Raw genomic sequence first — 27,954 nt, forward strand, 5'->3', positions numbered from 1 at the left:
CGGCGGGAAGGGGAAAGGGAAGCGGCGGCGCAGGCAGAGGCCGGGGGCCAGGGCGGGCAGCAGGGCCAGCAGCGCCTGCAGCCCCAGCCTCAGCAGCAGCAGCCCCAGCACCAGCGACCGCCATTGCATGGTGGCCCGCGCGCCGCGCGCATAGTTTAAAGGGGCCGCCCGCTCCCCCCGCCCGCTCCGCAGCCTCCGCGACGCGTCTCCTTTAACAGCGGAAGGGAAACACCGAGCGGGGCCCACCCTCTCCCCGCTCCTACTGGCCGAGACGATGCGGGGGCGGGAGCGGCTTCCGCTGATAGGGCGCGGAGCGACGTCACTCAAGGGCCGAGCCCTACGAGCCTGGAAGGGCGGGGCCGCGGGGCTGTCGTGGCACGGCCCGGTGACGGGAGGGGCGGGAGGCGGGTCCGGCCCCGCCCGGGCGAAGGGCTGAGGCCGGGGCCGGGCCCTCAGGGGAGGCGGGGAACGGGAGCGCCTCCTCCTGGCGAAGCGCCTCACCGCCCGCGGGGTGAAGCGAAGGCTGAGAAACAGAAGGTTTTTCAGGGAAAAAAAAAACAAAACCGCAACGATTCAAGTAAAGTTTGTGATCCTGCTGCAAATCCAAGGGCTGCTTACCTCACAGACGGCGTCAGGGGGCCCTGGCTGGGACCTGAGGAGCAGCCTTCCTCCTGAGGAGAGCCTCAGGCCTGAAGGAGAAGGGGACTGGGAGGAGAGGAGGGGGCACTGGAGATGGACACAGGGCTTCCCTCCACACAACGGGATGTAAAATGGCACAAGGGGTGCAAGGACAGCAGCCCCCAGCACACGGTTACCCACCTTCAGTGTGACAAGGGAGAGAGCAAGGCAGCGGCTCCGAGGCAGGTGGAGTTTTCAGAAAGCAGCATAAATAGCAAAAGCTGACAAATGCTGCTAGCAATTTTTAGATATGAAAGCGGAAACAGGAGTCAGGCAACAATGGTAAAACTCAAACCCCTCAAAGACAGTCAAAAGAACAGAGAAGTCAGTAAAGAAACTACAGCTGGGAGAGGGAAAGAGGAGAGAAATCTCTGAGATACCCCAGAAACCTTCTCAGCATCAGTATCTGCGGTTGCAACACGACTGCATTATCACTAAACCAAGGACTAGTGGTCACTGTGGCACTGCATTCTTTTAGCAAGAAAGGGAATGACTTGTTACCAAAAAAAAAAAAAAAATCAACAAATGATAAGAAAAATCCCAATGTAAGAGGAAAAAAGTACTTAAAGACTGTTATCATACACAGACAGACAACCAGGCATTGATGATTTGTCTTCAGCCTCTATTTTATGCGTTCTATTTCAGAAGTCTGATCTTGCCCTTTGTTTTCCATTCATTGCAACAGAAACAGTACAACAAATAAATCTAAAAATAAAGTCACAATTCAGACAGAGCAGCCTGGGGTTGCTCTTTCAGTTCCTTTCTTCAATCTGTGGAATTCATGCATCTTTCTAATGGTTTTCCCCTTATGCACCAGAAATATTATTCACACCAAGAAGGGGATTTGTTTATTGACTGTAAAAAATGAGGAAAATTCCTCCTTGTTGAAAAGACTGAAGTATCTTCCCACATCCCGAGTTAAGAGTTACAGAGGCAACTTACCAGTTTAATTCACTGAGAGTCTTGTGTGAATCAAGTTCAGCTTTAAATTTCACACATCACAACAGCTTTTTTCTTTCTCTACACACATATTTGCTTTGTTCATTGAATAATACGGTTTATGAACTTCTCCCTGATTGGCCTTTTCAGAAAGAAACACAAATTAGACCAGTAAGTGCTTTCAGCATCTAAAGCAAAGCCATAATCAGAACTTTAATAGAGTTTCACAGACCAACTACCCAGAAAGTTGCCCCCAGCTGAGCACAAGCCTCACGGCCACTCTCTCAGGGTGAAGTTCCACAGTGAATATTCCTGCAGTTTCCACAGAGAATATTCCTGCAGTTTCCACAGAAACCGCTCTCCCAACACACAGCACACACAAAGCGTCAACCAGGCAACACCACTCTACGACTTACTCTTCCTTGCTAAAAGACTCTCACAGGTGAGCTAAAGCCTTAAATTTTAACTTAGATGTGTTTAGTTTAGCTCAAGCATAACAATACTTCCCACAATTTGGCAATGAGGGCATCTCAAATATTTCTAAGACTAATGAAAGCAGCTGTACGACTACAGATGAATATGCGAAAGAATGTTTTTCAACAACACTTTTATTGAAGCACTTCAAAACGATCACAATGATAGATGCTGCCTTTAACAGAATAAAAACCTGTCATGTCGTAATTAAAAGGCACTAATCCTGGCACAAAGGTCTACTTACCCACCTTCCACCGCGACGGAAATAAAAACACCAAATATTTGATTTCTCCTGTAAAAGAGTATGTGCATAGCCCCTCTTTGAGTGCCGTTTTGTCTTTTAAGTGATATCTAAAGAAAACCCCGATGTTTCACCAAGGCATACTGTAACGTTCAGCACCTGTAGGCTTCCAGCAACAGCCCACCCGTCGAAGGTTTGTGATCCAGGGAGACGAGTCATTCCACACTCACACGTTGGGAACAGAAGTCCTGGGGCACATGCCAGGCTCAGACATTCACACGTTGTTTCTCCTTTACCACGATTCATTGCTTTGCCGCTCGTGTAAATCGGGAACACACCACTTTTAGTAAAACAGCTTAAATAACCTGATTTACACCCCTTTTTTACAATTCCCAGTCGGGGCCAGAGCCAAAGCAAGGCAGCAGGGAGCAGCGCTGGGGCGTGCGACTAGGGGGAAGTGCTTCTCCTTCACATTCAGCAAAGGTGCACAAAGCAAACTCATGACATGCTGTTGCACAGCCACAGTAAACTATAAAATTAAACGGTAGAAAAGTTTAAAAGCTTGTTAATCCAGCTAAGTCATACTTCAAGTTATTATAGATCCCTGCACAACATTCCTGTATTAATTTAACCAGTGAGACTGTTTAAGGCATTTTCTTTGGCCTCTTTTCTTCTACCAGAAGGTGAAGATCATGCAGTTTTATACATCAGCATCCAAAAAAGGACAGTCTTCCCAGCCTGTTTCATAAAGATGCAAATAAAAAACACAAATCCATAAGAAACTAGATTATTAGTTCCACAGATCATGGAACAGCTCTGTATTTGTGCATTTTTCACATTGCCAAGTGGCAGGACAGAGCTCTCTGCAACTGCTGAGACACTTGGCTGTACTTGGGGTGATGATGATAATTATACTGCACTGTAATTGCACTTAAAAACTACCCTCCACACTAACATTGATAGGATGTTAACACTCCAAGGAAATCCTCCACACAGCTGTGGGCTCACACACAAACACTTCTTCCCAGTCTACATCTCTACAATCAGTAAGAGCCATCGCTTGTACTGAACAAAACCAACAAGTATTAGGAGTTGACAGCTATTTTAAAGTCATTGGGACACCAACACATCATGAGGTCATCAAGGTGTCTAACTCACACGTGCATTCATGACCCAGAGTTCTCTACAGCTCAGTATTTGCCTTTTCTTAATACGCTAAAGGCCGAGACCTACTGCAGATACATCAGAAGAGAGTTTCAGAACTACTGATGTTTAAGTACAATCATTTATGTTACTAAAATGCAGCCCCAAAAAGCAACTGGTTAAGAGAATGGGCAATTTAATCAGTCTCTTTTTACTGTCCAGGCTCACTACAGAGACAAGTAATCATCACAAGAGATTAGATTGGCCTAATAGATTTCTAGGAACAGAACACATCTATAGCATCCAAGCCCACCAGAGAACACGGCTAACGCCCATCTTAGGCTCCACACCTTTATCAGGACAGAAAAGGTTTAACCTTGGACTTAACCGTGCCAAAGGAGAGAGTAATTTTTCCAGTCCAAAGCTGAAAGGTGGTGAGAACAGCCTCACCTCTCTGGGAACACATACTACACTTCCGTTTCAAAGTGAAGTTAATCAGGCCCTCAGCCAGAAAAAGTCTCATTCTCTGCCCTGGGTTCAAATAGCCTCTTCAAGGTCTGCATTTCTGCCACGTAACTAGAGGCATCTGGAAGAACTGTACACAAATAGCTCCGAAGACATTTTATGAAGTAACACAAATACACATTTTAGAGCACGCACAGTATGACACCCCACCCCCCCTTGCTATTTACATTTAGAAGTAGAAACTGTTACTGAAACTCCACATCAAGCAAACAGCTGTTGGCCAAGTTCCCACCACAGCTGATTTAAGCTATTAGTACTGGAATCATACCAACCCGGGTGACAAATCTTACTGCATTAGTACTGTTTGCAGATTTTGCTTTGAAGGTGAACGCCAGGGAGCTTGTTCTGCACCCAGGAAACCTCAGCAGCTGAAGAAATACGCACACAAGCTTTTACACCACACTTCACCAGCCCTTCCCACCAGCCCAGTTACATGTGAAAGATGTTAACTGACCAGTGCTCAGGCCTAAAAACCATCCTGTTACAGCTCAGTGAGCTTGAAATCTTGGACAGAGGCAGGCCGTGAACAGAAGACAGCCAATTTGTTACCATTAATTGGAAGATGGTGAAATACAGTCCTACAAGTTAATCAGAAAAAATAATGCACCAAAGCATTTGGGAAGAACAGTCAGAGTAACTTCAGATTAAAATCACGACAAAGATTTTGTTCAAGACCTCAGTCAACAAAAGCTTCACTTTCCAATGAGATAAGAATCTTTACGCTTTAATTGGCAGTAAGTGATCAGGCACTGATACATCTGACACTTGTGCTAGAAAAACCAAGGTTTTACTCTAGGCTTGATGACAAGAAACAAGTTTGTAGACACATGCATTTTTCTCCTGAAAACAGACCTCCAGGAGGCTGCCCCTACTTAAGACCCTCCAGCTGACTAATTAGTGCTTTTCATACACATAATAAAGCACTGAGGTCTGCTGAGCAAGCTTAGCCAGTCACTCCCATGGAAGCTGAGAAAGCCCCAGGCCTGAAAGGTATTTTTGTAAGCATTTCACTTGAATGGTTGAACCACAGAACATACAGAAGCTCAGGCATTTACTGAGCCTTCTTCCCCCACTCTAATCTTACGGGAGAGAGACATCCCATAATGTATTGCCATGAGTTAAAGCCACATCAACCCAAGTCAGTCAGTTAAGTGTCAATACAACCCTCAAAACATAAGTTTATTGAATAAAGCTGAAGAGCAGTAAACCAACATATGCATCCACCTAAATAAAAAAATTCACGTATTTACAAAGTTCAGTAATTGTATAAGTTGTTCACATGCAGAGAGTAATGCACAGGTTAACAATTGGTAGTGTTTGGATGCCATAAACGCTGAAAGCAGTGAAGTATATAAACACCAAACACATCAAGTTTAGCTATAGGCCAGTTAACTAAACAGTGACCTGGTCCCCCACAAAGATTCACACATTCTAGTTTAGTTTCCTTATTTTAGGCACAAGCAAGTTTGCTAAATAAAAGTAACTGTAGCAGTTCCTGGTGAACTAGGGACTACAGTAGCGAGTTAATATACCCTCTCCTCTACAGCACCAGAGTATGAATTAATTGAAATCATGCTTCAGAGAACTGAAAGGGAACAAAAAAAAAGTTAAAAATGCAAGTTCAGACCAAATGCAGGCAGCATGTAGTGTCTGTGCAACAGTGCGAGAGTTGGTAGGGAACAGTAAGGCCATGGCAGTCCAAACTAAAACTGGCTCGTCATAACCGATACGGACTAAACAGCGTTTCCAACCAAAGACTCCGACGCAATGCAAACTACATTTGGGTGAAGAATCACACACGGTGTGAGGCAACACGAGCAGGTGTACCATGTATTTGCATACACTAAGAAGCTACACTGACATTACTGTATGAACAAACCAGTCTTAACGAGTCTGTCCCTTTAAATAGACCAAAGTCATTGAGAAAGTAAAGCTACAAAAAAAAAAAAAAAAAAAACCCAAACATTACAATCTTTAGTTTATACATACTTCCCCAAGCTGTAGGAGCTAGTCAAGAAACACGATCGATTCATTGGCTCTCTTGTGCTTTGACACAGTAGAACATTTCATCTCGCAGCTTACAGACTTTGCACATGGTTACATCAAGAAAGCAGGCAGGTCTAGAGTTGTCACAATAGCCTAGATATTCCATAGCACCAGGTGACACTGTGCCCAGCCATTCCATGAGCAGGAGAGACACCAGACAATTACACAGATATTGTGCTGAAGGTCAACGACTGACTCGATACAAAAACACCAGTAATTTAAGTGTCATGCAGCTGCTCAGAATGCGTGTTCTGGTTTCAGATAGAGACCACTGGTATCTGGAGATAGAAAAATGTATTTGAACAAAGTCTGATGTTCCTAGCAATTTGTTTTCATGCTGGAATACTCCAATTTTTGAAAGCTTGACAGAACAGTCCATTCCCATCCCCCACGCAAATGTTAAACAGAAGCAACAAAATGATTTTTAAACGGTTGACTCTTCCCCGGTTCATCATGAGAGTTTTCTTTTTCAAGTGACAGGATAAGATCTCAGCTGTAGATTAGTGATGCTGATCTATGCCTTGTGCTCCCCTCTGCAAACAGCTTCCATTCCTCTGCTTACATACACACGTCACATGCATTTGTGAGATAAATCAGGATCCCACAACTCACGCTTAAATGTTTTCTAACTACTGTATGTGGCATCTTACAGAATCTTAATGCTGTCAAGCATCAGCATCTTCAAGCCACTAAACACTAGAAATAAAACACTTGCTGAAAATCATATAAAAACCTGGCCCTGAAAAACCAGAACAGAGTGTACCATCAGAGTTAACATGGTAGAGAGATTTTTTTTTCTTTTTAAAAAGCCCCCCCCAACCCTCCCACCATAGATGGTTGTAAAATAAATATTTGTGCTGACTTTATCATGACAACTCTAGTTGTTTTGTGACAGAATAGGAATACAAGTCTTCAGCAGTGCACATGATAAATGAACCGTGAAAAGGCAGATTCTTGATACAGGATTTTTGGGTAATATCTCATTTATGGAGGGAAGTGGACAATTGAGATTATGGCCAACTGGTACTGGAGATTCCAGGAAGACTTCAGCTTCTTCTAGATTTTGAATGCTGAATAAGCCACTGAAGCGTGATATCTGGAGAGAGAGAGAGAGAGAGAGAGAGTGTAGAGAAGGTCCGTATGCAGGTGTCCACCTGTGTTTAACTAGCACCGCTTTGGTATGCCAGTGTCCTCAAACACACAACAGGAACATCCAGCCCTCCTCTAGAGGGTGGTCCAACACAGACCAACAGAATGATTTTTTGACATGTTTGCTGTCTGTGCTTTGGTCCTGTAACTGCCCAGCACCCTTTAAGTAACTGCCCCAGACATCCTGGTACCTCAGTCAACTACACCTCTAGGAAAAAGACTTCCTTTAATCTGATACTTTGGCGTGGCTCACAGAGTCAGTTTTAAATCTATCAACACTGCTCTATTTGTCTGCCTCTCCTCACCTGACAAGAGCAAAGTTAGTTTAGCCCTACAGTACAAGGCATCAAGCTTGAAAGAGGGTCTCTTAAGGAAGTGAAATGCACTGGGATCACACCAGCCCAATGCTTCCAGTCAGGAGAAGCAGCCAGAAGAGCTCCACAGGCTGTTCATTCTTCCTGGAAAGAAGTCAAGTCCTTCACAGACTTGTTGTGGCACCCTCTATAGTCTGCTCCTGTGACCATGAGCCTACAGTTTCCCTCATGAGTAACCTCATGGTAGTCCACCAATGAACCAGTATTAACCTCACGGCAGCCCCAAGAAGGCATCAGGAGAAGGATGGCAAGTGGCATTAAGTGCTGTGTTTTCATTCAGTTGGGATTACTCAGTTTAGCCACTACTGTCAGGTACTTGGTATTACACAGCACCATGGTTTCTGCCTCTGAACTCCAGAAATCCTAAAGCACCAGATGTCAGCACCAGAAAAATGTTACTGTTGGCTGCATGGAATAGTGACTAATCATAGGCCACAACATGAACCACTTTGATAAGCGAGCAGGGAAAGATGGTTATTTCAAGGGAATAACATTTTTCCTGCTGAGGAAAAACTTGCTTCAAGTACTTGCTAGGCTCATGGAGTGAGGCTGAGCTGAGAGCACCCGATCGGAGTATGAAATCATTCAGGCCAAGCTGAAAGTGAGACTAGTCAGCTCTTTGCTGCAAACTAACTAAAGGCAGCAGGTTTCACAGGAGACTGACATATGTTTCAGTAACTTCAACCTCAACAAGTTCAATACCAGTCAAGCTTCCTCACTGCCATCAGGAGTTATACCAAATTTAACCAGTGCACTTACACGTTGTTCTCTGATTTGTTAGCAGTTTCCTGAAGCCAAGAAGCTTGTGCTTAACAACTTACAATCCCCCAAATCCATCCTCTGACAGCTCTTCATAATGCTTAGCATTTTAGGTTAATAGTTACCTATATTATCTTTCTCTTTGCAAGAAATTGAGTAGCAGCAGATTTCTCTGTCCTGAATAGCAGCAAGGTTCCTGTGAAAGAGAGAACATTTCAACATACACTTCACTTATAACAGGGACCGAGAATCTAAACTCTTCCCCTTCATCTTCTCCGTGTAACTTGTTTCAGCCACCTCCTGTTGCTGTGTTTTCTCCTTATAAATGCAAGCTGCTTGATCCAACAACCCCATGTACATGAATTCATTTATTGAGTTCAGGTAGCTTTTCTTAGGAAGGGTTGGACTTACATCTTTTCAATTAACTGTTTCTCATCCAAAGCATTAGGGAGGTCTCTCTTATTTCCAAGTACTAGAACCTGAAATCCAGAGCAGAAGGAAACAGTTGCAGCTTTGACTTTTTAGAAAAGAAAAAGCATCTAGAAAAACACAACCACACCACAAAACCCCAAACTTCAGGGGAGTCTGATAAGCAGTCTGCACAAGGCTGGTAAATCTAACGGAACAAGACACTATTAAACCAGATCAAGAAGGAAGATTGATCTAGTCACAGGTAAAGAGGGGTACAAGTAAACCGTTATGTGGAAAAAGCAAACATGGGAACACAGCAGCTCATAAAACTGAGAACAATTCCAGCAGATTTTCAGCCAAAGTTCCCCAAACTTGCTCTATATTTCTGTACTACACTCTGGTTAACCTGTGCTAGAGCAGACTCTAAATGAGAGCACAAACTCATACTGTGGAATACTCTAAACTACTGTTCTAAATTAATTTCTTTTTTTTGGTGGGCACTGAACAAGAATAAGATCACTGAAGGACTGACTAACATCAACAATTTGATATCAGTAAGGTTAGGCCTTGAGCTCTTAAGTCAAGTGGAAGCCAGACTTCACAGTTGGCAGAGTTATGTGCACTCCTCAAGCAAGTGTAATACTGTGTAAGGCAATGTTACTTACAGGGATTCCTTGTAACTGTGGCTTATCTAGAAGATTGTGCAGCTCATTTCGAGAGGCTTCTATTTTTTCACGATCTGCAGCATCTACCATGTAGCTTTAAAGAGAATTTAAGGTTAGGTCAGTGAGACTGAACTACTTCAGAAACAGCAGTGTTTCCTTTACAGTGTCAGTTTCGAGCACATTCAACAAGGCTTTAAACAAAGCTAGGTCTTCTGAGCAAAGAATCTGGCTCTTTTTAAAAAAATAATCTCTAAGAACAGAGTAGATGAAAGATTCTCTCAGACAGCACCGCCACCCAGTGCAGGAAGTAGTCAGCACTCCAGATCAGACACTGATAAGAAAATAACCCATCTTGAGTCCTGAACTTAAGGGCAAAAAAAGGTCAACATGGTTGGAATATAGTTTCAAAATTAAAACGAGTACTGCCGAGCCAAGCATGCACTGTTAGAAAGGCTACACACACAAGGCAAGCAAATCTGAAGTTAAGTAGGAGCTGAAGAAAGACGACACTTACACAATAGCATTAACTCCTCTGCAATATCGCTCCCACATGCTTCGGAATCGTGGTTGCCCTCCTATATCCCAAATCTTAAGGCAAGGGGAAAAAGACCATTTAGCCATGCACTATGTTTAAAAACATCCCACAAAGGTAAGACGAGAAATCAAAACACAGTTTTTCCTTTCTCCTTAGGCCAGCTGTGGGACCTCTCACGTATTAGAAGAGAAATAATTCCTTGTACAGCTGCCAACTAGAGCACCTCACACCAGATGCAAAAGCACATCTGTGTGCTGAGCTTACACACTGTGCTATACAACAAAATACACCAAAACATATTGACTTAAATCTCTGCTTTTGATGTAAGCCTTCCCTTAAGCAATATTGATGAGAAGGACCTCTGGGCCCTAAACATGTGCAAATTAATTCAGATTAAAGCCAGAGAGCACTATCACAACATTGCCTTAACTAGTCCCTGAACCTAGAAATCACACAAAGATTCTTATTTAAGAAACCCCATAAATAAACGTTAAGTGTATTCTTAAGCTATTTGACAGATTTAGCTGAGCCTCTTCAGTTTCCTGTATTTGTCTCAAAGGTGGAAGCAAAACAGAGCAAACAAATATTTTAAACTAGAAACTGGAGATAACCTTGCATGGGTATAAAAAGAGACAGTCAACAATGGTAACTTACCTTTATTGTAACGTTACCCTTCGTAACTTTTCTCATGTTGAAGCCCACAGTAGGAATCATATCTTCACTGAATTGACCTGACTGGAAGAAGAGAAAGTTAAATTTAGTGCTTTGCTGATGCAGCTAGTTTACATAGTAACATATCGTAAGCTTTCTCTAACCATCTCCCCTCCCACTTAAGGTTTTATAGACAAGAAGTCATAAAGATTGTGTTTACGTGCATTGAACCTTGTGTGAAGTCAGTCAAGTGATTTCCTACAAGCACTTAAATAATTTTTCAAGCCTTGAGGCAGTCAGGGGAGCAAAGCTGCTTGGGGAGAAGTGCTTTGTATGGCTTAACAGATGGACAGCCAGGGCAGGCAGAGGAAAAGAGCCGTTCACCTACTTCTGCTGGAGCCAAGTCTCCTAGTTCCCTGGAAGCTAGAAATACCCAGAAGATTTTCCTGATGCAAGCTACTCTATGCACAACACTGACAGTCATAAATCACTCCTGTGGAGTAAGCCTCCAACCCACAGGTATGGGCTAACTCCCTGAGGGCTTTTAAAAGGCTAGAAAGTGGAAGGACCTGAAAGGTCTGCTTCCTGCTTGGCCACAGTGTCCAACTTGTTCAGCACCGGAAGATGCAATGGAAATGCAACAGAAGACTATTTCAGCCCGCTTCCACTGGAAGTTCAGCATCACTTTAAGCCCTGACATAACTGCTGCAAAACAGCATTGCATTAGAGAGGTTCTCTGGTGGCAGATGCTTTACTATCTGTTAGGCTTTTATCTGTAACAGCCTGAGTGCCAAGTTCCCAGCTATCTCCTGTAGCTAACCCAGGAGCCATAACAAGCCTTATCAACAGCAGCACAGATTTCTCCCATGCTCCCTCGGCTATCTGGCAGAAGGGGAACCTCAGCCACAGTGGTCATTATGTATCCCACTACATCCATTATGTGTAATAGAACCAGTCAGTCAACCAGATTTGGAAAAAAAAAGAAGTTCAACTCAAATGCATTCAGTTGTTTAATTAGGGCTCGATATCATAGCAGCAGAAAATGTGAAGTTGCACAGAGGAGCTAGCCCAAGGTAAAGCCCTTTAGGCTCTGGGAAGCAGACATCACATGGCCATACAGAGTCAGGGCCTGACTGCTCACGAGCTGGAAGGAGTAACTAAGATTGACTGGACATGCTTTGAGTACATGCTGTTCAGAGTTTGCAGTCAGAAGATGATAGCTTGCAAAAACAATGCTTTGTCATTCACTTCTATGCCTAGAAGCCCTCACTTTCTTCAGCTTGTTTCCCCTACCTCACCCCCCCCCCAAAAAAAACCCCTGTGGTCTTCCACTACCAAAGCCCCAAGCTTCACATAAGGGACTCCAGTATAATGCTGATAAACACAAGTAGTCAACTGAAAACATACAGATGATATCAGTCTCATTTGGTCTTATTTGGCCAAGGCCTTCAGTTAAATGGCACGTTGATCTTCCTGTTGACCTCCAAAGCAGAAATCTATCCAGAGCTTGGATGTGAAGCCAGCAGTCCCCTGAACAGGTGGCAATTTTTCACATTTAAGATCCAATTCCCGGGTGCATGGCGATACAGACCAAGAGTCTTTTCAAAAGAGTAAACAAGTAGCTAAGTCCTTGAATTCAAGGAATGCAACACTAAAACCAGTGATGACCTGAAAAATGGACAGCCTAAACCTCATTAAGCAGGTGGTGTGCATTCTCATTTGAAAAAAACCTTCAGTTTTTTGACACATACTCTTCTTTGTACCTTAATCTCATGCAGCAGTTTCAGAAACTAACCTCTCTGCTAACTCTGGTTAATAGGTGCCCAACCTGGACACCTGCTCCTTGTTTTCCCATTCCTGCCCCAAAATGCCAGTGCATGAGCTGTCCCATTTCACCCAGTTTGATTACACGTAGCTTGGCAGCGGATGGTTAACCCTGCTTTCCACGTCTGATGAAGTTTAGTTCGGTTCATAAAGCATGCACTGCCAATCTTGCCTTTGAAGGGTCAGCTTGCCATGGTTGCTCAAGAACCACCGCATTCCTGCCTCTCCAGTCACACCCTACACCCACATCTTCTAACCAAACACCTCCCCAGCACTCCCTGAACCTCCACCTCTTTGTGCTGCTTCGTATTACCCCATATGCTCTCAGCTATTCCCACTCAGGTACTTCCAGATTCTTCACTCGAGAGCTGTTCCTATCTATAGTTCATACTCTCTCACCGCTCTTTTAGGATACAGATTCCTTCAGATCAGAGCAGCGCCTCGCTTGCCACGTGCTTAATGTAATGCTAAAGAAATTACTGTGATCCACCACAAAGAAGCTTTTAAAGAAACTTCAGAAGGGCTGCTGCACCTTATACTCCTTTCCAAGTACTCTCTACCCACGCTACGCATCCAGGTGGCACAAAAAACTTGTTCTGACTTGCTTAAAAGCTGTACTACAGCATCACTCAGTTACAACCTGTGCTACAGCTTCTGCACCGCGCTTTGTAGGCGATACAAGGCCACACCATCCGACATACCTTCCCAACTGTCACACACTGAAGGTGCCATCCCTGAGATGCCTCCAAACCACAAGTTTGGATGCTGTGGATCCTGAAATGAGGTAGCTTTGAGAGGCACAGGCACACCTGACCACAGGTTTTGAGCACACTGATCAACTCGGAGCTTCGTTTGAAAGACCCTACTCTGATGTAAGTGTGGGTGTTCCCCTGCTCACAGGTAGCATACCTAAAAGGTAACTGTCAGTACCTTTAAGACAGGTCAATAAATGCTTAAAACTGCTGCCTGCTAGCAAAATCCATTACAATAATCTCCTTTGATAAGTTGTGCTATTGTAGCCAACTGTCTTGGCCCTGAAACAGTTCCCTAAACCCAGAATTCAGAAGGCTTCTGTTTACTACCTCTACAGAAGAAAAAAGCCAGGAATTCAGCTGCATCTAAGAGTATTCATATGCAAAAGCTACTCACACAGCAGAACAAGAAGAATATGCTTTTATTAGTAGGCAATTCTATTTGAATCAGACTCCCCCCGTCCCCCCTTGAGCAGATTACTCAGCCCTATCACTGTGCGTTCACAATACGATGCTTTCTCCTTCTAAAATAGGCATCGGCTTTAAAACAAGTTTGATAAGCATAGAAATATTTTCAATTGCCAATCTGAAAGTGCTTGGCTGTTGTCACACACAGTAAGCGTTATTCAAACACTCATCAAGGACAGCAAGAGCAGTTGCTTTCAAATCTAGCAATAGCATCTGTTTTCAGCACTCGTGAATATTCCAGCAGACAGACACCGTACCTCATCCAGGCCTCCTGGAAGATGAGCTTTGTGTGCTAGAGGTGATTATGAATTAACCCATTAGCTCTGAGGTCACACACACCATACAGCGTTAGTACAAACTGTTTGCTGAAGGTCACAGAACAAAGTTAACTCTAGCCCCTCTGTGAAAGATAAGCAAGAGGGAGACTAAACAGACCAAATTTCAGAGGCCACATGCAGAAAGAACCTGCAGGACTAGTCTTTAAACCTCCTTGTTTAAGAAATGCTTTCTTCTCAATACTCCAAGCTCCTGGAGAACCCAAGCACGTGACTTGAGTGCAACATGAACCCATTTACCTGCCCGAGTACTGATGTTGGATAAGGATTATTCGGAGGAGCAAGACTGCTTCCAGACTGAACTAAGCCCCTGCTCTGTATTCCAATACAGGGCCAACCCCTGCAGGAATCGGTGTGGGTCAGCTCCCTATCCAGCATTAGCACTAACTCTTGCACAGACTGCACCATTTATGAATTGCACTCTCCATCTCACCACCAGATCCAAGCCTGGCCCACCTGTAACACGCCAGCTTTGGTGTGTGCTCTGAGACACCACCACACATCCTGAAGAACAGCCACAAACACTGCTTTTTCACCCATAACTCTGGGTCTGAGCCTCTCCCTCAGCCCACCACTGCTCCAGGGGCAGCTCTGGCAGCCAGCACCCACCGAAGCCACTTACAGGTACAGCTCACCTCCCAGAGGGTCAGCCAAGCCTTTAACCTATTGTCACCTAATACTGCAGAACCATACAAAGGATGCAAGTTCAGTCTATTTTAATACTTAGTTAATATTAAAACAAACTGCTTACTAAACCTACCATTTCCAGTTGTCTTGAGTCAATATATATATATATATATATAAAGCCCAAATCAAAATAAACCATGCTCTGGCTGCTTCTGCCTCTCCCCAGCCGTAAGCTAGAGCCAGAAGACTGCCAGCTTCCAGTGAGTTAGGTCTTACCAGACCGTCAGCAGCAAGCCCTAAGCAGTTTGATTAAGTAATAGAGGGCAAGACTGGTACTCCTGCTTCCTGTATCTTCCTTAAAAATTCATTTCAACACATTAAAGGAACCATTAAAGGCAGAACTCAAACTGCAGCAGTAGAACCAGTGTTCCCTCTTCTATCTTTTCAGCTAGAGCAGTAGCTCTCTCCTGCTGGCACTGGAAAGCATGCAGCCTGCAGTGGTCCATCCACATGGTCCTCAACCACCATTCACAGCTACCAGATTTTGACAGCCTGCACAAGATGAACAGAAAACATCAGGGCAGCATTTAGCTTGCATCTCATAAAGCTAACACCATTCATTACTGTCAGAGGGCGTATTTCTTCATATAGGCTTAGTTACTACACAACAATATTTTATTAATCTTTACTCCTAATACTTTTCAGCCATCTAGAAGAGATCACTAACAAGCTTAGCCGACTAGGAGACAACAGCACTGGAGTACGGATTCCAGCCTGGACACTCCCAATCTACCTGAACCAGCATCCTACCTTAAGCCCTGCTGTTCACCCCTAAATTTCTTTCTTTTCACATCAAGAAAAACACTGCATCTCTCAAATCTCTTCTAAAAAAAAAAAAAGCAGAGCCATTTTAGCATTATATAAATCTACCCCTACACTAAGCCTCCTCTGCAACATTCGTAGACTCAACCGAGAAGTGCATCACATATGGATGTATCAACTCTTGCTTCTTTCTTGAAATACTTCAGTGTTTCAGCTGCTTGTTGTAATCACATTTAGAAACTTGAACTCTAGAAGCTTCAGCCCTTGTGATCCAACAGTCCCTTGAAAGGCTTTACAACAGCCCTTCCATGAATGATTGCTGCAGAAAGCAAAATCATGGTATCTGACAAGAAAATGCATTATTATCATCATTTCCCCAACTCTGATTTCAATGGAATATTTAAGACGACATGGACTGCTTATCATGTAGCTACCACACAGCAGGGAAGCAAGACCTGAAAAGGCATATTTCTATCTAGAAGTCAGTCATGTAAGAGCTTAGGATGTTTCAGGCCTCTGATAGTCAGGAAAGCATCTTTCTCCAGGCATGCTATATGGAAACTCAAGACCATGATAGAAAAAGTAGATTCTGAGTTCAGTCCCCTTTTGCAGAACATCTGGGGTACAGCAAGCAGGACCTCAAAGAAAGAGTATTAACTGGAGAATGAGTCACCTTATATTAGCTTTATTATTACCTAATGAAGTGAAGCAATCCATTTATGAGACTTTTGCGATTAAGAAACACTTCACTTACGTATCAACCTTCTCGCTTAACTACTATGTGTATGAAGTGACAACATATGCTATTTATGACCCACCTGGGTGTTTCAGAAGGCACCAAAGCAGCAGCAAAGCTCTTTGGAGGAATCTTTTCCCACACTTCTCCAGTGTGGCTTCTTGAAGTCAAACTTACTTATAACAGTCCTGAGAACGGAAGGAAGTTACAGCTCCTGAATGGCTAAACGAATCTTTTGTTGAGAGGCACGTCAAGAATTGCCTCTCTCAAGAAACCAAGGCCTCATTCAAAGACTTTTCAGATATTCCAAAGTTAAAAATCAAACCATGCTAATTCCGGCTTTGACACAAATCCTAGAAAGGGACCACAAACAGAACAGGTTGAGTGTAGCTCTTAAACCTGACAACTGTATCAGGAAAGTCTGACTCCCTCCCACCCCTGCAGTGCTCCTCTCCTGCTTGCTGAGGATCAGGCTATCGAGCTTCAACATTCCAGTACCAAACACCCGGATCAAGGATCAACCTACTGGTCTTCCAGCAAGACTTCACAATAGGAAACGCCACTCTTCCATGCAGTACTTTTCTGAAACTGCACAAGTGTCCCATCATTCACCAGCAGGCCCTGCCTGCAGCCTGGAAGCAGAGTCAGTTTACTTGAGTCATGTTTCAGTTGCGTCAGACGGCGGTGGGGCTGCCTCTCCAACCTCCCCACACCAAGCGTGCCTGGGACTCCCAGCTTCCACAAGCCTGTTAACAGCCACGAGACGCAGAGACGCAAACGAGAGAAGATACCACAGTCTCCAGTAAATAATGGTCATTTAGAGCCCTCAGATAAGAGGCTAACAATTCAAGATGCGATACCGGATGACATGCAGTCTCTCTGAATAAGAGCCATAGGCCATCTACATTATGGAAATTAGGAGCAGGAAGAAATGATATCCTCCCTTGTGAGCAAGTTTACTCACACATATGGAAAACTTATGCTTAATATCTAATTAGAGACAGTGACTAATATGGAGCCTTAGCAAAGCAGAAGCTGCATTAGTTGTATCCAGCTATAACTACATTTCACTAAGGTTTGTTTTTAAACCTTCTAGTCAAACTGACTTTGTTCTGATTTACAAACTAAGTGCTTGTTTACACTGGAGGAATAAATAAGGCCCAAACCAGCTAGCAGCCTAGGAAAAAGATTATTCTAGAACTAGACTGCCTGCCTTGCATGGCCTTTCTACTTCAGTGGCAGTATCAAGCCTCCTGTGTAATTGGTTTGAGTTTTTCCTTCAGTTATATATGCCTGATTTGATTGGCATAGATTACATTAGAGATTTATATTAGATTAAACTCACTGTTGTCAGAAGACCGGTAACAGCCCTCTGTTAGACAGAAGGCAATCTTTAAGCCATACCAAGTTCCCGGTACATAATCCAGCTTTTAGAGTTACTCTATAGGACTAGCATCTTGCTGTGTCATTCCTTTCATTTTATTTTTATGGAATCCCACCACTTGACAGCTACATCCATCCAAACCATTAACTGGCCTGCAGAGAGCAGTTATTCTTTTCCGGCACTCATTTCCAAACGCATACTCTGAACTAAAGTCAGTCAATGAAGCAACTAACAAGAAGTTAGCTCTTTGTGCCACGGATGACACTATTCCTGTAAGCAGCAATGTTGTGCTGATAATTGAAGCTCATGCTATTACTTTTTTCAACAAATAATAGAAAACTGAACCAATCCCCTCACACTGTTTTTCGCAAGGAGTCACCAGATTCCCTAATTAAAAACTTCAGAAACGTGGCTTGCTACTTCCAAACCTAAAACAGCTAACTAGGCTGTGTCATTATGCATAACAACTTCCTTATTTCACTCAGTTTTGCAAGGCTGTTTGAATGACACTTACTCAGATAAATGTCTGGGTGTGATCCTAATGTGCGGCTGAAACCTTGCAAGATTCAACCCCCAGCAAAGCCAGCTGGATGCAGGTGTCAGCTTCACTCAGGAGTACTTTTACCATCTGAGACAACTTAGATGGGCTAAACTGAAGTGCAACTACTAGAAAAATTCTGCACTACTCCACATATCTGCTGAAAGGTTCCACAGGCAGCTCCCTGAAGGAGACATGCTGCTGGTACTAAACAGATAGCACAGCAAAGTAGCGCTTTGTCAAGCACCACCCCCATCCAGGACTCCAGAAGACAAAAAAAAACCTGCAGAATAACCTCAGTGTCCAAAGTCACAGGAACACACCAATCAGCATCAGCTCAGCAGCCACAGATTGAGGCTGTTCAACAATTTCAGGGTTCCATTTCTAGACATCCAAGCCCAGAGGTGGTGGCATCCACTACTGTGTGTAAAAGAAAAGGCTTCTGGCTTTCTTGGGTTAGTCCTGGAGCTTCCAGCTAACACAACCAGGCAGAGTTATGATGGCAGACCCATTTCACATGATTATCACAAAGCCCGGAGAGTGCTAACATCCTCAGCTACACAAGAGCTTGGTTACATTTTGTCAGCTAGTCAGGGTAACGGGAATCAGGTAAAACTGCAAGAGAATGAGAGCCCTTCTCCTACCCAGTAACCCATTCAACTGACAAATAAATACACTCATAAAAATACTCAGTGATATTAAAGAAACGGCTTAAAAAACAACGCAAAAAAGCCCACACTGAAAGTCTGCTCAACTAAGATTGAAGACATCAGCTTTCCCAAGGGAGTTATGCTCCCTGCAAAACCAAAGGTACACCTGTTTCCCATTCCAGCCTCCCTGCAAGGGCTTCCAAATTCCAGCTTGTCTCTTTGAATGTTTTCCGTCACATGCATCTGTAGAACAGGACATTGCCGAAGCCAAACAAGCCATTTAAGCAAGCCACGCTTTATGTTGTTCAACAATGGAAAAGCTTCATGTAGGAGGGTTCCCACACCCTTCCTTCATCTGCTCCAGGCAGATCAGCAGATACGCAGGCCCAAGTTCAGCAGTCTGCTGCTGTTAGGCTTGGAAGTTGTACTTCTTAGTGCATACCTTAAGAGAAAGTAGATTATTTGACATAGGTTCCAGCAATCGGAATAAGCAAAAATCTGAGAGAAGACCCACGAGTGGCAAAAATTTAAATCACTTACTGAGGCTCACTGAAAAAAAAGTCAAATGGAAGAAAGCAGCTGAAGACACTATTTGCATTATGCTAACGTGGGCCCAGCCATCCTGCTGTCCCAAACAAGCCTTCGGAGCACACCCTCGAGCTGCACTATCAGCGCGGGCCCGTATCAGCGAGGCCCCATTAGCACACAAAGGTTGATGGGGGCACAGCCCGCTGCCCGGGCTGGCCCGGCCGCCTCCCTGCGAGCCCACTCGGCAGGGGCAGACACGCCTGCTCCCCACCACGAGACAGGCCCGAACACCGGGGGAGCCGGGGCAGGCGCCGGCCATGGGCTGCGGAGAGCGGGGCCGAGCACTAGGGCCCTGCCCGTCCCCAGCCCCCTCCCTCCAGGACCGCAAAGGCCGCGGCGGCCCAGCAGAGCCCGACCGGGCGCCGGCGCGGCCTACCCCCGGCCCGCTCACCGCGATGACGTTGACGAAGGTGGTCTTGCCCGAGTACTGCAGCCCCACCAGGGTGAGCTCCATCTCCTCCTTCCAGAAGAGCGAGCGGAACCAGTCCAGCAGCCGGGAGAGTAGCGCCAGCATGGTGGCGGCAGCGTGGGGCCGGGGGCTCTGGCAGTGCTGGGCCCGGTGCTGGCGGCGGCAGCGGCTGTCCCACACCCGCGCGCTCCCTCACGGCCCAGCTCGCCCCCGCGCCGCGGTCATATGACGCCGCGTCGCGGCCTGCGCGGCGCACAGAGAGGGGCCGCGCCGCCGGCTTCCCCCCCCGCCGGGACCCCACCGCCCCCCGCCCGCAGGCAGACACGCCTGCTCCCCACCACGAGACAGGCCCGAACACCGGGGGAGCCGGGGCAGGCGCCGGCCATGGGCTGCGGAGAGCGGGGCCGAGCACTAGGGCCCTGCCCGTCCCCAGCCCCCTCCCTCCAGGACCGCAAAGGCCGCGGCGGCCCAGCAGAGCCCGACCGGGCGCCGGCGCGGCCTACCCCCGGCCCGCTCACCGCGATGACGTTGACGAAGGTGGTCTTGCCCGAGTACTGCAGCCCCACCAGGGTGAGCTCCATCTCCTCCTTCCAGAAGAGCGAGCGGAACCAGTCCAGCAGCCGGGAGAGTAGCGCCAGCATGGTGGCGGCAGCGTGGGGCCGGGGGCTCTGGCAGTGCTGGGCCCGGTGCTGGCGGCGGCAGCGGCTGTCCCACACCCGCGCGCTCCCTCACGGCCCAGCTCGCCCCCGCGCCGCGGTCATATGACGCCGCGTCGCGGCCTGCGCGGCGCACAGAGAGGGGCCGCGCCGCCGGCTTCCCCCCCGGCCGGCACCACACCGCCCCCTGCCGGCAGCCGCCCGCGTCGCCGCCCGGGAGGACCGGCCGGGGAGGGAGGGCGGGGTAAGGGGCGGGGCCGCGCAGAGAGGGGCGGGGCGTCCGTCACACCCCCTCCGCGCCGCCATCTTGGGCGGGTGAAGGGGAGCCCTCTCACAGCCCCTCGGCCCCGCCATCTTGGGAGGGTCAAGGGCAGTTCTGTCACATCCCCTCCCCTACGCCATCTTGGGAGGGTCAAGGGCGGTTCTGTCACATCCCTTCAGCCATCTTGGGCGGGTGAGGGCGAAGGGGGCGTCCGCTCGTAGCCCCTCAGCCCCGCCATCTCGGGCGGCTGAGGAGGGGTGTCCACTCGCACTCTCTCAGCCCCGCTATCTTGGGTGGGTGAGGGTGAAGGGTGCGTCCTCTCGCACCTCTTCAGCCCCACCATCTTGGGCAGCAAGGGAGGTGTCCGCTCACACCCCCTCAGCCCCACCGTCTGGGGTGGGCGAGGGTCCCCCCCTTCACCCGTCCCCTGCCGCCTCCTCCGCCCGGCCCCACAGAAGTGCCCCGGCCGCCCGCTGAGCCCCTCAGAGCCACCCAGCAGGGTGCACAACAGAACCCCAGCAAGACTGTGGGGTGGGTTGAAGCTCCGATTATAAACGACATCGATTGGGGGGGCTTTTCTTGGTGCATCCTCTAGTGAGAGCTGCTCTTTGGCCCCCAGGACCCCTGAGCTGGAAGCCAACCTGCAGACAAATCCTGGGGCTTGCAGATGACTTAATATTAAGCCCTTCTTAACATTTAAGAAATATTGACCATAATATTTTCACGTGACAAACGCAGAGTGTTTTTTTTTAAGCAAGTGAAATATCTCATAAAACCTCATGTGTGCTCTTAGAACTTCCAAAAACTAAAGGTCAGGCCACCTGACCTTGTTAGCCACAGTTATTCTCACATAAGCAGCCATTCTGTAGTTTTTACCAGGAATCCACAGACTTTTTCAGGTGATTTCCTGTGGACATCGCTGGTGGACGTTAGAAATCCCCCGACTCCTAGGAGCAGCAGGAGAAAGCAAACCAATACAGGCACCTGCATGGCTTTTTAAAAGGAAAAGTGATTGGGGTGATATCGATTAACAAGCTCTTGACATCTTCACTTACATCATAAATTCCACACCTTCTCTAAACATCTGTCCCCCAGAGAGACACCAGTGAGGATCCTGATGTTTGTATCGCTCACAGATCCTGTACCGCCAGCTCTCCGGGCAGTTACAGGGTGAATTTTGCAGCTTGAGGCCAAGGCAGGAGGGACACGAGCTGAGCAAATGAAGATGTGGCTGAAAAAAAATCGTGAGGAGACTACAATATGCCCAAGGAATAAGAATATTTTCCATTCACTCTCTCCTCTACTGCCTACAGATCACAGTTCACTCCAAACACAAATAACACATTTAATAGCTGAGACCAACCGTATTTCGAGGCAGAATCAGCCCGTTGTTGAGATGTGGTTGCAGACGTGGCTTTGCAGGCTTTCCTCTGGTTTGCACTCCCGCATTGCCGGCGTTAACGAGGTAAATGCCGCCTTAACACTTGCACAGCACAAGAGTGGATTTTAGCATGGACATACCTAAGAGGACAGATAAAACATGCAAGAAACATGTGGGACAGTAGTCACTAATCATCGTTATCACCACAGATCTCCTCTGAAGAGACACCCAGCACCCTGAGCTCGCACTGGGGTGCAGCTGCAGGAGGCAAAATAACGGGTGGTTGTTTATACTTCATTCCTTGTCCCAAGACCTGGCAGCCCATAATATTCTTTATTAATTGTTTGTTACACAACTGCACAGGAGAATAATCCTTCCAGAAGTCCCTTCCTGACTGCGGTTTGCAATTGTATACGTTCAAGATTTCACAGAAGGCAGAAGCTGTGCCGAGGCACCCGGATTACCAGCCAAGAGCCGCTCTGCGTGGTCAGTTGCTTCTGCGTGTCCATCATTATTTCTGAGATAAAAGCTTCCTGAGGAACACATCGTAGCTCACCGCAAACAGATGTGGAGCAGGCAACAGCACATCTTACACGGCAGTCGGGTTTTCCATGAAATGATAAATGAATATTTTACTCCTGGGAGCAAATCCAATTTGCTAATTCACCCGCTGGAACAAAACAGTGCGAGAGCGCTTTTATAGCTGGAGACAACAACATGATGCCCCCTCTCCCTGTGGTGCAGAGGTATCACAGACACTTTCTACACAAACTGCAAATCCTGCGCAGAGGAAATCTCTTCTCATTTGCAGTGTGTTTTCAGGCAACAGACTTGTGATTTACTATCAGCTCCTTCCACAGCCAGCAAAGGGGGATGCTGTGTCTGTTCTCTCAAGCCTGATGAAGCCGCAGAGTATTTCAGGGTCTCACATGCCTGTGTTCGAACACCCTGAATATTTCTCCTGATAAAATCCTGATACAACGTGTGACATAACAATAGCAGGGTATGTCTAAACTCAAAGGAATGATAAAGCTAACAAAGTTAATAGTATATTCTTGGCATTCACCTCAAATTATGGGAGTCTCCAAAATGCCTTTCTCTGTGAGCAGAAGGGCAGCACCGAGCACTAATCTGGGTGCATAATTCTGTTTCTCAGGTCTTTAGATTTTGACTCTGCACCCCGTTTCCACCCTCAGCTCTCAGCATTAAGCACCCTGGCTATCCGTGTGCTCGTTAGCGTGGAGCACTCACAGCAAGGCAATTAGCAACACTGGGGCTCAAAAGGATTTTCTGGCACCTGAGGAGCAGCACTCTGCTGGTGGCCATATCAGAAGAAAAAACCACATAAAACCAGGATCAGATCAACACTTTCTGTGTCTGGACATTTCCAGGAAATTCTCTGGAGGTCGGAGGTTGCACAAAACAAAGAGGAGAACCACTGGGTTTAGCCTGTGATACAATACATCCTTCCAAATATATTTTGAAGGGGTACACAGTTTGGCATTTGTTTAAATTGCAAATTACCTAAATTACCAAAGTTCTGTAATAACATGAAATGATGTATCTCTGTATCATCAGACGAAACATAAAATTCATGTTTACATACTGAAAGAAAAAATACTGTTGCTGCTACTAAGGATGAAAAGCTTCAGACTTTTCCATGCCCATTCAGGAAAGCACTGACATCACAAAAGGGAATAGGGAGTATTTAATCAGTATTATATGGTGCCAAATCAGCGCTGATCAGTAAAAGGTGTGTGTGTGCTGTATGGGGATATTCTGTTTCACCTGGTAACCTTCAGATCCTGAGTCATGGCAGGGAGCTATGTCTGTCATTGAGATCCTGCCACCCAGTGCCACATGTCATGTCTGGGACACCTGCAGAGGGATCTCCCTCTCCATCGCTGCCAGAGGGACACTTTCTAATTCACCTTGTGTCCTTTTTCTGAGCCAATGGGTAAGAAAAGGGTGAGGGACGGACAAAGCTTCTGTTCAGAACAGTGTCAAACAGACGTAAAAAAGCAAGATTGGTATAAAAGCAGTGGGACCACGCTCTAAGGCAGAGCAGTCTGGCATCGGGAGGATCCATCCCACCCCGACTGGCCCTTGATCCGCCGGCAGCTCCCTGACCTTGCAGGGAGAGCTGTGCTAATTGGTTTCTCTCCGCAGGGCGTTACGCAGGAGGAATAGTAAGTACTGCACGCAGAGGAAAAAAGCCTGTTTCTGTCCTTCCCAGCTGCCGGGCGTGCTGTGGAGCGTTTGTGGAAGGTCCCTGCCACCGAATGCCGCTCCTCTGCTGTTCTGAAATTAGAAATTTCCCAGCTCCCCAGTGGCAGGGAAGGCGGCTGTGCGTGTGCTTTTCCACCCCAAAACATGGCTTTCCTTTGTATCCGGAAAAAGCCAACTAATACACTCCTTCCAATTAAGCTGTGATATGAACTGCGCTTTGAAAGTTCTTAATCCATTTTACGGTTCATTAACTCAGAAAATTTCATACCCATGGTTAGCCGTATCAAAGAGGATGGAATGCCTGGCACCAATTAGTTCTAATAACGAGCTAAATTGCGCACAGATTTCTGAGTCTGTCGGTAGTATAAGAAAATAGGACAGCTCCTCTCAAAATAGAATATCTTACTGGACGTTTCTTTAATTTGTCTTTGGCTAAGGACTACTCCCACTAGCTGATGCCAACCGAGAAACTAATTGATTTGACGAGTTACAGGCGCCTGCTGTGTGGCGCTTTCCCCTGCTGCTGAGCAAGGAAACATGGCAAAATAATAGTGTCGGTCCCACTCCAAGGTTTTGCTTTCCTGCTTTAAGGAGGCAGATACTCGTTTGTGCCCTCAGTTCGCTTTGACGCTGATTTCCTTCCACCAAGGATTGAGCCAGACCCGTGTAATATTTCTTAGGAGCTGTGGGTGCCATCCCACTTCAAATACTGGCGAAAGCAAGAGGCAGACAATAGTGTGTATGAGACACGTGTCATCCTTACGTTACAAATGCCTGAAGGAGAGGGTAAGATCAGCACCCACCTCTGCAGAGATGGACATTAAAGTTAATGATGGTTCCCAAGTCTAACACACAGCCTGTAACACCGTGCCTGCCCGTAGCTTTACTCAGGGCTTGCTCTTTTGCAAGATTTTTGGGTATAAACACTCACTAAAGAACCTGAGGAAGCAAAGGAAGGATGGATTTCACCAAGTCTTCCCCACAGCTTTCCTGAGAAAGAAATATGTCTATTGTGCTATTGTTATTGCTTGAGCTACACCAGAAGTATTCCTTTGCCATTACAAGGGAGACTCGCCTTGAAAACTGACACATCACACTGATTTTCTTAGGGATGTTTGCATGCTGCTGGCGTGCCCTTCGGTCCTGCTTCTCTCCTCCAGCCCGGGGCAGCACAAAGGCTGGGGAGGAGAGAGACAGAGGGAGGGAGGTGTGAGACAGGAGCACGGCCAGACTTCCCCAGGGAGGCCAGGGCTGCCGGCAGCGGCGTGACTCCTGCGTGAAACCTGACGTGAGCACGGGTATCCAATTTCCCAATGCCTTGCATGTTTGTCTGAGAGACAGGCTTGTGTGTCAGAGGGGTGCGTGCCTGGACCCTGAGCTTTCCAAATCTCAGAGGACTGCCTCTAGGTGAGCCCAGGGGAAAATCCGCACGCTGGCGTGCCGCTGAGATAACCCGGTGTCGGGTTTGCCGGGAGGCATCACCTTTCCTGCACCTCCTTTACCTCCCAGTCGTCTAGCAGGCTGGAAACGTGGCGGCTGCGAGGCTGGCAAGCTGTAAGATTTTCCGTCGCTGACAGTGAAAATATAAATGATCAGACCCGGTTTAGCATTTTGATCTGGCAGATGCTGGCAGACGTTCTGCAGCCCGAGCTGCTGCCTGCAAGAGATGACCTTCAGGAATGCTGGCGTCTCCCCGTGGTGAAGCAGCAGGAGCGTGAATCAGCAGAAGGGAGCGGGGAAAAAATGATGGCTAAAAAAGAGCCTGCTGTTAGCAGTAAGTTTAAAAAAAAAAAAAAGTTTCCTCCTGGTCCTCCAGTCAGATTTATTAGCAGAGACCTTGGCACTTGCACAGACCCCTGCGCAAAAGCCAGGCCCACGCTTGCTGATTTATTGCACAGTCAGGGCCTTCGCCAGCTCAGTCACCGCATTTCACCCTCTCTGTAACTTACATTTTAAATGCAAAAAAGAAACCAAACCGTTCTTCCAGCGTTAAGTCTAAGCACAGACACTCTCCGCATGAGCCCCTGAAAGAAGGGCAAAGAGCCCTGAGCCTCCAGCCCTGTGAGGACACGTGTGCCACCAGATTTAGAGGAAGCCAGCTCCAAGGGGAAGCCCACACCAGCAACTTCTTGGGGGTCCTTAGTTAGCCATGAGCTGCCCACCACGCACATGGGGCCACAGTGGCGAGCCCCTGCTGCTGCCAGAGTCACCCAGTGTGCTTGGGGCTACCACAAGCCCTGCATCCCAGCCCGCCTGGGAAAAACAAGGAAAAATGAGGAAAAATGAGCTTGGGGCAGGGGAGCTGCCTGCCTCACAACCCGCTGGGAGAGAGTCCCAGGCCCAGGGGAGCTGACAAGCTGCTCTGTGCCTGATGGCCACTGGAGACTGCCTTCCCACCATGGAGGACAAGAGGTGACAGAGGCAGCATTTTCTCCAGCCTGCAGTTTGAAGTGTGGCTCCCTACAGTCTGCTTGGCAAGAAACCATCAGCAGCTCTGCAACACCCTTCCCGACAAATTCGGGTGCCCACAGTGCAGGTTTCCTTACATATTTAAGTCCCCCCCAAGGGGGTTTTATACCTCAGGACCGACCAGCCATGGCCCCTCAGCACCACCTGGGCTACGAAGCAGCGTTGAATCCAGCATTGGAGCACTGACATTGTCCATGCAATTCTGCTCAGCTACACTCACGATCTTCTGCCTGCTCTCAAAGTCTGCCAGATCCATGGTGTCACCCAGCGTGGTATCCCAGACCCCCGAGCAGGACAATCCTATGGGGACACCCAGTGCCCAGCTCCTCTCCATCCATCTTCTCCCACTGACCAGTGGCTGCAGGTGTTTGCCAGCAGCCTGCATCCCTGCCCCTGCCCCACTCGCCCCTTCCTGTGATGGGAAGTGGGGTTACGCCTGGCACAAGCGACACAAGCTTCTCATTTCTGCAAAGGCCTGATGGTCCCTGGAAAAAGCCCTCTCATCGTGGCCAGCAGAAGAAGAGCCCCCAGCCACAGCTCAGGCTGGCTGCCCACCATGTCCCCTCTCTGTCCCCTGCGGACCCCAGCGCTCACTTGCTTTCTTTGCTCATTTATTCCCTTTTTTTCTCTCCCCAGTTTTCTCCCTGGCCAGAGGGTGCTCTTCTGCTTTTGCGTGGATTTTCCAGCAGAGGGGGATGCAACCTCACCAAAATTGTCCTCCTTGCCCAAAGTCCTCAAACATGCCTTCACCTGCATCCTCACCTGCGTCCTCACCCTAATCCTCACCTGCATCTTCAGCTTCACCCTCACCCTCACCTGCATTCTTACCTTCATCTTCACCTTGATGCTCACCTTAACCTGTATTCTCACCTTCATCCTCATCCTCACACTCACCTTCATCCTCACCTCGCCAGGACTGGTCTCCCCACGCAGCACGGCCCCCCTGGCCTGGCACCCACACCCCAGGGCTCCCCACGGGCACGTGGGCACCGTGGGGTCCAGCAAATCTTCCTTTTCATTGCACGTAAGAGATCCAAAGCAGGGGATTTAGTCTGCAATAAGCTGTTCACGTGAGAGGAATGAACAAAACAGCAACACGATGGCCATGTGTCCACTCCAGCCTCCACGGTGTGAACCTCTTTGGTTTTCCCCAGCGTTGTCATGGTCAAGGGGGAAGATAATCCTGGGAACTGGGTGTCCCTTTGACATAAGGGAATGAGAGAGATGTTTATTC

General features: G+C 47.2%; 2 protein-coding genes across 3 annotated transcripts in view; both read right to left on the reverse strand.

The window, feature by feature from the left end:
- Positions 1 to 241, reverse strand: part of EDEM1 (ER degradation enhancer, mannosidase alpha-like 1) — a 17,156-nt gene extending 16,915 nt beyond the window's left edge. The window contains exon 1 of the mRNA XM_014946629.1: positions 5 to 241. Within this exon, the coding sequence (XP_014802115.1) occupies positions 5 to 129 (125 nt within the window). The 5' untranslated portion in view covers positions 130 to 241. The remainder of the gene's footprint in view (positions 1 to 4) is intronic.
- Positions 242 to 2,207: 1,966 nt separating this feature from the next.
- Positions 2,208 to 20,492, reverse strand: ARL8B (ADP ribosylation factor like GTPase 8B). 2 transcript variants are annotated; one of them, XM_014946780.1, is made up of 7 exons: positions 20,242 to 20,492; positions 10,594 to 10,674; positions 9,919 to 9,992; positions 9,405 to 9,498; positions 8,740 to 8,807; positions 8,454 to 8,524; positions 2,208 to 7,142 (listed from the first exon to the last, which is right to left on the reverse strand). In XM_014946780.1, exons 1-7 carry the CDS (start codon positions 20,362 to 20,364, stop codon positions 7,093 to 7,095), a joined length of 561 nt encoding a protein of 186 aa, XP_014802266.1. In that variant the 5' UTR covers positions 20,365 to 20,492; the 3' UTR covers positions 2,208 to 7,092. The 2 variants fall into 2 exon arrangements, with proteins under 2 accessions (XP_014802266.1, XP_014802265.1); XM_014946779.1 differs by lacking the exon at positions 20,242 to 20,492 and adding an exon at positions 19,706 to 19,953.
- Positions 20,493 to 27,954: the final 7,462 nt, after the last annotated feature.

Source organism: Calidris pugnax, unplaced genomic scaffold (assembly GCF_001431845.1).
Source record: "Calidris pugnax isolate Ruff unplaced genomic scaffold, ASM143184v1 scaffold81, whole genome shotgun sequence".
Taxonomy (NCBI): domain Eukaryota; kingdom Metazoa; phylum Chordata; class Aves; order Charadriiformes; family Scolopacidae; genus Calidris; species Calidris pugnax.

Bases quoted from the DNA above. Each gene is read 5' to 3' on its own strand.
- ARL8B (XM_014946780.1), bottom strand. From the start codon at position 20,364: ATGCTGGCGCTACTCTCCCGGCTGCTGGACTGGTTCCGCTCGCTCTTC. The intron at 9,993-10,593 runs GTAAGTTACCAT...CCTTGCCTTAAG, and splicing joins AGGGTAACGTTACAATAAAG to ATTTGGGATATAGGAGGGCA. The intron at 8,525-8,739 runs GTAAGTCCAACC...TCTCTTTCACAG, and splicing joins AAACAGTTAATTGAAAAGAT to GAACCTTGCTGCTATTCAGG.